The sequence below is a fragment of the Cnephaeus nilssonii genome (genome assembly GCF_951640355.1).
Source record: "Cnephaeus nilssonii genome assembly, chromosome: 2".
Classification (NCBI taxonomy): domain Eukaryota; kingdom Metazoa; phylum Chordata; class Mammalia; order Chiroptera; family Vespertilionidae; genus Cnephaeus; species Cnephaeus nilssonii.
In genome coordinates, this window is record NC_137073.1 from 6,133,015 (window position 1) to 6,141,059 (window position 8,045).

At 53.4% G+C, this 8,045-nt stretch overlaps 1 protein-coding gene across 2 annotated transcripts in view; it reads right to left on the bottom strand.

Moving 5' to 3' along the window:
- USP31 (ubiquitin specific peptidase 31) overlaps window positions 1-5,018 on the bottom strand; it is an 82,743-nt gene extending 77,725 nt beyond the window's left edge. For both annotated transcript variants that reach the window (XM_079779666.1, XM_079779665.1), the window contains exon 1: window positions 4,332-5,018. In XM_079779666.1, the coding sequence (XP_079635792.1) occupies window positions 4,332-4,944 (613 nt within the window). In that variant the 5' untranslated portion in view covers window positions 4,945-5,018. The remainder of the gene's footprint in view (window positions 1-4,331) is intronic.
- Between the last annotated feature and the right edge of the window lie 3,027 nt (window positions 5,019-8,045).

Genomic DNA, 8,045 nt, shown 5'->3' on the forward strand with positions numbered 1-8,045 from the left:
CGGTTCTGCTCCCTCGGCCTCCAGCCAGCAGGTGAACCTCGGTCCCATCACCCGGAAAGGCCGGGGACTGCTCACATCCCCCCAAGTCTCCTTCCAAGTCAAAAACCTGATGATGTTATCACCTCCTTGCTCCTTCAGAGACTTGGAGCTTCACTAACTAAAGCGACAGCGTTTGACAGACAAGGAAACTGACCAGGAAGAGACGTACCTTCTATTTATACTATCACAAATCTAAACGGGACCTATACAATTTCTTTTTTCTTCTATTTTTCAAAGGAATTCAAGGGATACCTGAGTTCAGAGTACTTCTTAGAAACCACTATGAAATTTCAATGTACTGAACAGCTTCGTACAAACCAGGAAACATCTCTCCATGGCCTGCAGCATGAGTCCATGAAAATGCAGGTGTGACACTGAGCCAGTGTCAGCCCGATGCTAGCTGGTCTGCCACTCCTCATTTCCACATGTTTACTCCCTCTGTAACCCGAGAACTCTCACTAATAAATAAGCAACACCAGGCACCAAAGTTCAAGGAAAACACCATGGGAGAGAAAATTCCATTACTTTCTGTTTTGCTGCATCTTTGGATGGAGTTCCCACAGTTCTTTTATCGGGAGATCACTATGTTCCAGTTGTTCTCTGGGAGCAGGTTTGAGCACGGCTGCTATAAAACTTATCTTTCTTGCTTGAAAGATGACCATCTATCTCAGTTTCTTAAAGCACACCCAGGTTGGACAGTCAACCCATTTCATTCTGGGAAATGAAAATCCAGCCTTAACCACCATTTAGCTCTCCCAACACCAAAAAATCCATTTATCTGATAAGCTTCTAAGGTCCAATTAATACAGTTAGAAAGTAAGAAGGAATTCTAATTGAAAAATTTACAAAGCACATTCAAAGACATACTAAGTGCTTTTCCAGACCTCAAAATAAACTATCTCAAGATGGCAAACGGGTTTTAACTTCTCTGCCAAGTCCAATCACCGGGCAGTGGCTGCCTGGAGCCCCAAAGGGAGCAGGATTCTGAGGCTGAATGTGGACCAGCAGGGCATGGTGACGAGCAGGCCTCACATCCACCTCCTTTGGTGTCCAACTTTCTTAATGCTCAAAATCACAGCCATTAAATGTGGCTGTAATAAAACATTCTGGAAAAAAAGAAAGTAATCCACCAGGCTTACCAAACTGGGAGAAATAAAAGGAAAAGAAGAAGAAACCTGATCCTATCACTCTCCTACTTAAAAGTTGGCTCTGGATTTTCAACTTCCAGAGGATAACGTCTCAACCAGGGGAGCCTACAATGCATTCACATCCTCCTTCTCCCAAACATTCTGTACTCCCTCCCTCTCCACGGCATAACCCAGACACCAGCATTACCTGCAAACTGGTTAGAAATGCAGCATCTCGGGCCCCACCCAGCTCTGCTCTGTCACAGAAGCCCAGGTGAATTACAGGCACATTAAAGTGTGGAGACAGTGTCTTGAGAAACGTGCCAGGTTCCTCGAGACTTGGTTCTTCACAGGCAGGTACAGTGTCTTGAGATGAATGTGTGTGGCACATGCAGGTGTGCTTGGGCGGGCTGCCTCCACTCGTCTCCTCTATTAAAGCAGCAAAGCCCAAATGTCCACCTACAGCCTCCACAGCAGCCAGGAGTGAAGTGACGTGGTCAGAGTCAATGAGATGTCAGCAGAAGCCTGCTGAGGGGCTTCTGGGAGAACTTTTTCCCTAATGGCTTCCTGCCTTGACGAGGTAGAAGTCAAGGTGGCAAACACTAAGGACAAAAAACCATTAAGAACTAAGGATAACAGTAGAAACCAGAAATGGTCTGGATCCTAAATGGCTGGGTAAATCTTCAATAAATGGGAGGTGAATGAATGAGTGCAAAGTGAAACCTACCAGGTTCAGAGATCACACTTTTTAAAAAAATAGGTCCTCTAAGAATCTGTTCAACTTTACGAAAGCATACCTACAAATTAGTCTTGGCATTTCTAGAATCACTGACCTATTTTTGTCCAGCTTTTTTTTTTTTTAATTTTTTTTTTATTGATTTTTTACAGAGTAAGGGAGAGGGATAGAGAGTTAGAAACATCGATGAGAGAGAAACATCGATCAGCTGCCTCCTGCACACCTCCCCACTGGGGATGTGCCCGCAACCAAGATACATGCCCTTGACCGGAGTCGAACCTGGGACCCTTGAGTCCGCAGGCCGACGCTCTATCCACTGAGCCAAACCGGTTTCAGCTCTGTACAGCTTTTTAGTGAATAAAAGAATGAACACAATCTCTTAAAAAGCAATGGCAATGTTCTCATACCAAAACGCTGTTGAAACTGATTTTCACATTTGGAAAAAAGGAGAAAATGAAACTTAAAACACTGGGCTCTGACCTTAAAAAGTTTGTAATTGCTGTGGCTACTTACAGGCAACTATAAGGAAAATTAAAAAGAAGAAGACTTTTCTCTACAGTCGATGGCTGGTTGTCATCCTCTCCTACTTACTTACTTTGAGATTTCTGACTTGGACCTCATTTTTTCCAGTCCCTATACTAGTCAAGTATTTCCATTCAAATTTCCAAGACCAAACAGCACTCACTTTTTCTCTTTGAAAAAACAGGGCAGAACAACATAAATATAAACATAATGTAAGTAAAGTGTATTAAAGGAGAGGGGCGCACCCTGGCAGCGCTGTTCCTCAGCAAGAAGGGAAGTCCTCAACCAAGCTCTGGCTCCTCAGACAGATTACCATCTTATATTTTAATCAAGTCATTCACTCTTACTTAAACAAAAGGATGTTTAAAAGAAACTTCATAGTATCAGTGAAAAGCCAGTACCGTTTGCCATGAATACAAGACAAACGTGAAAACAAGCCCAACGACATCACCTTACTACATTCCAGCTACTGTTGCCTACTAAAGCCTCTAAACTTTAGCAGAGGCTTTAGGAGGCAACAGTAGGCTTGTTCTCGCTTTGTTTAAAAAAAAAAAAGGTGGGGAGTGAGCGAGCAGTGTTAAAGAGCCAGGCAACCGCCACGCTGAGACTTTCTCTTGAGCGTGATCAGGACAGAAAGAGAAGGGAAAAGGAATTACGTTTTTCACTGTGTGGTTTCATTCTACTTAATTCTATTTCCCACCCAAAAGGAATCCTCATGCAATCTCAAACCACCTTCTCCTTTTGCTGAGAAGAGCCCGTTCATTTCCTTAGTGCAGCCTACATGGTCCCACGTCACCTGGCTCAGCCCTGAGCTCCAACCCGCTCACTGGGGGACCCCGGGCCATATCTAGCCCCCTGCCTGTACCTGTGCGGCCGGTGAGCTAGGAATGGTGTAAAAACGAATACTTGTATTAAATCTGTGTTAGGGAGAGTACCGGGAACGGCATACTGCTTTTCCAAACTTCGGCCTCCCACCCTCATTTTGAACGGCAATTAAGCGACACAGTTCTCCCCTGCAGAAATAACAATCCCATTCTTCTCGTTAGTGGACCTGTATTACAAAGTATTGTACTCAACTATCACTGTGCTTTCATTTTAGTCAATAAAAAGTTTGTAAACATTGGTTTTCTCTTGTTATATGGGTACCTACCTAGTAGCCTCGGTTTTGCGTCTTGGCCAGCAAAGCCTAAAGTATTTACTCCGCTGCCCCTTACAGACCGCCGGCCCCAGCTCCGGGTCAAGTGCACACCTTCCCCACGCGTGGGCGCGGCTGCTCGGACCCCGCCCGGCCCGTCTCCGCTGCTCAAGCCTCAGCTCCCAGGCCCCCTCCTCCACGGGGTCGCCCCAACCACGCCCGCCCCGCTTGCAGTGGTGGCGTCACCAGGTTCACTGTCTTCAAACCACCGACATGGCCCGTTAACTTATTACAAAGTCTTGACCACAAAAACAATCAGAGCAGCAACGACTCGTGGTCCTGTGCGCCACGGAAGCGCTTCCATGCGGTGAACGCTCTCCGTGCCACGCTCCAAGTGAGAGGGTAAAGCGTGGGGAGCACCAAAGATGGACTGACTTGCTGGCAGCTCACAGCCACCGCTGAGGCCGGGCCGGAGGAAGCCGGCACGGCGAGGGTGTAACTGGGCGAGGCTGCACGACCGGCGACCCAGGCGGGCCCCGGGCCCGGCTCGAGGCGGGTGCACTCCCCACGCTCAGCCTGGCAGGTGGGACGCTCCGAATAAACACTCGATGGAGGGATGCGTCACTCGCTCAGTCCATCAATGGACCCACCTCCCTCGCGACCGGTGGCCCGGCCTCGGCCTCGGGCGCACGCACACCTCTTAGCACGGAGGAGGGAGACGCGGGCGGGGGCGGGGGCGCGGGGCGCGGGGGCGGGTGGAGGGGGGGCCCACCTTGAAGTCGCGGCTGTGCTGCGGGGTGTACTCCAGCGTCCAGAGGGCGCGCACCAGGTGCGCCAGCTGCTCCGTGACCTCCCCCGCGGCGCCCGCGGGCGGCTCGGGCTCGGGCTCGGGCTCGGGCTCGGGCCGGCCGGCGCGGTACTGGCCGAGCGCCAGGTACTCGGCGAAGAGCTCGGTGTTGCTCAGGCACTGCAGCGTGGCGTTCATGAAGCACGTGTTGCCGTGGTTGCGGAGCCCCGCCACGCCGGGCACCGGCTCGCAGGCGGGCGGCGCGGGCGGCGGGCCGGGCGGCGGGCAGGGCGGCGGCGCGGGCGGCCCAGGCGGGAAGCAGCCGCGGAGGGCGCCGCGGTCCGGGCTGCCGCCCTCGGAGCTCAGGTGCGAGAGCGTGGACAGCGTCTTGAGGACGCGGCTCATGAAGCTGCCCACCGAGCGCGCCGACGACGGCGAGGGCGCGGCCGGCCCGGGCGCTCCGGGGGCCCCCGCGCCGCCGCCCGCGCGGCCGCTCCGGAACAGCCGCTTGCTGAAGGAGCGCTTCTCCTTCCCGCCCGCCGCCGGCCCAGGCCCGGGCGCCGTTACCTTGGACATGGCGGCGGCCGCCCACGCTCATCCCCGCGCCCGCCCGCCCGGCCCGCGGCCCCGCCACGGCCGCCGCCGCATCCCGCCGAGCCGGACCGGACGCCCCGCACGCCTCAGAGCGCCGCCGAGCGAGCCAGCGGGCGGGCGGGAGCGCGCGCGGTCGGCCCAGCTGGGCCGCTCACGTGACCCGCCGCCGCCGCCGCCCTCCCGGCGCTGCCGCCGCCGCCGCCGCCGCCATGTTGACTGTGGGAACGAAGTCGCCGCCCCCGCCCGCCGCGAAGGTCGCTGGCGGCTCCGGCGCGGTCCTGAGGCGTGAAGCCCGACAGGCCATGTCTAGTGCGGGCGGCCCCGGCGCGGGGGGAGGCGGCGCGGGGCCGGCTGCGGGCCGGGCTGGGGGCGCCGCTCTGACGGCGAGGCCTGCGGGGGGCGTCGGGGCCGCCGCGGACCAGACCGGGGGGTGGACAGGACCCTGGCCCGGCGCCCACCGACGCCGTCAGGAGCTCTCCCGGCGGGACGCCGCCGTCTCTAGGCGACACGCGGGGTCGCAGTGAAGCCGCCTCACCGAACTGCCTCCTCCTCAGCTCAGCCGTCAGAGGCCGCGTCCGCCCGCGCTCCGAAGGGTCCCGGGTCCGATTCTTGGGTTCCCAGTCGAGGGCACGTTCTTGGGTTGCAGGTTCGATTCCCGTCTCCCTTCGGGCGCCTGCGGGAGGGGGAGGATGACACATAACAAAGTCCCGCCGGAGGCAACCGCCATCCCTCACTGAGCACACAGTATCGCTCTGGGCCAGGCACCGGGCTGGGACCGGGACACCGTGTGCAGCGCCCACCATGGCTGCCCGCCCTCCCGGCGGCGCCCACAGCGGCTGGGCCCCCGAGCACTGTCCCCTCCATCTCAGTGCAGCGCCGTCTGCTTGGAGAGGGCTCCTAAGGTTCAAGCCCAAGTTTGTTTTGTTAACGAAAAAAAACCATGGAAACCTGTAAAGAATTTTAGTGAGTTTATTTGAGCCAAACTGTCGACATATGCCGGGAAGCAGAACCTCAATGAATTGAGATAATGCTCGGAAGAATGGCGGGTCACATCTGTATTTATACATTGCCATCAAAGGAGGGACATAGGTGGGCTACATGAAATTCATTGGATAAAGTCAAACGGTGGGAAACCCCTGGGATTGGATAAAAAGTAAAATGATGGACACATACTTAGGTGGGTACAGGAACAATTAACATGATAATGAAGGAATTTGAGGCATCTGTCCTGGCGCCTACCACATCTGGTTGTGCCCCAGGGGCTCCAGAAAAAGGGAAGTTACAAGTTACCCAGACATCTCACAGATATGTTATCTCAGAGGCAAAAAGGCAAATGGGCTCAGGAAAGATCTAAGTTGATCCTTGTCAGGGAAGATATCAGCCTAGGACATGACTGCCCACTATAACCTGTTTGTAGTTAAATATTTAATTTTCAGACCATCTTTTGTGGTGACTTTAGGTCTCTGAGTTTTCAAGACCGCCACACAGGCCTCCCCTGAGCTTGTCAGATTAGCAGGTGGCTTCTTTCGTTCACAGTTTCAACACCCCTAGACTTGACCTCTAAACGCAAGGTCACGGGCCCACAAATGTCACAGGGACCAAGATAAGCCATGTCAGTGGGTGAAGAATCCTGTTTCCGTCGTCATATGGGCCTGTTAATGCCCGTGGCCGGGCTCAGTGTCCGGGAGAACAGGGGGAGGGCATGCTGCAAACGAGCATCCTTAGGGGGGGGCTGCCGTTCGGCTCCAGCCAGTTGTTCCACGTGGAAATGAGGGCTCAGATCACCCGATTTTTTTAAGAGAAGGGGGAAATCCCATTTTTAAATGTTTGTTTAATTTGAAAAGAAAATATAGAGCAGGGGGGAAAGTACATCTTTGGGCTGCCTTCAGCCCCAAATCCACTGGTGTGTGACCTCTGTAGAGTCTCCTCTTTGCTAACCCTTAGCCTGAACCTGGTTACTAGAGAAGGGAGAGATCCCTTCTTAAAACGCGAATCCCACCTTAGGCTAGACATCAAGTAATTGGCTTTTCCCTTGGGCCTCCACCCCACAGTAAGCAGGGCCCTTACGGTGACACCCCCAGGGTGCTCTGCACTAGCGCCCCCCCCCCCCCCATTCTCACCTCCTAATCAAAATACCCACTCCTCACTCACGTTGAACTAACCCATCCGGACAGCAGGAAGAAGACAGTGGGCACGACCAAGCAGACATGGTTGAGTTTCTTCAAATAAGATCGTGGGGGAAGGAGGGACAAAAAAAGGAATAGTTTGTGGTGGAATTTCAAGCAGCCTGACATTTTATCACAATATCCAACCATTATGTTAACATCTTGTAGTTTGTTTGCTTGCTTGTTTTTCAGAGGTGGGAAGGGTCTTGGGGTCTCCCTAGGGGTCAAGCCCACTTGGAAGTTAGCCCCAAGGTTAGCTTCCCCACACTGCTTTATTTTAAAAGCATGTCTCCATTTGAGACTCACGTTCATGCCTCCCATCACGCTTGCTCAGTCTGCAGAGACTAGGTCTGTTTTGCTGAACATACATGCCTAGTACTAACCATGGGTTTAATGAATGTTTGGCTGAATGAATAAACAGCTTTAGGAGGAAACTGAGCATAGCAAACGCTTTTTCATTCCCCATGTCTCATGCCGGGAGCCCATCCCTAACTTCAGCCACAACTATAAACTATGTCAGCCGTTGCATTGTGACAGCACCCCAGTTCAACACCTGCTGTTTATCTTTGTCTCGGGCTCTGATGTAAGGAGAACCCAAACTCAGAGGCTGAGCAGCTTTAACTAGAGCTGGAGAATCCAAGCCCCAGACAGACCTGGAATTGGCCGAGATGGGGTCGTCTCCTACCTGCTTCGAGCAATCCTCAGCCTCCTCCAGCAGGTGTGTCCATGTGACTCTCCAGGTGGTGGCTGCTTTTCAGAACACCTTTCTTTACTGGCATGCAAGCCTGGCATGCATCTGCTACCATTAGGTGCTAACAAATGTTCTTTTTTTAATTTATTAAAGTGGGAGTTAAAGTGGAGCCATAGCCTGAATATGACCCCATTGCTGGGCCCTCCTCTCCAGTCCAAGCAAGCTACTTGGAATTCCTCTGTTGTCATG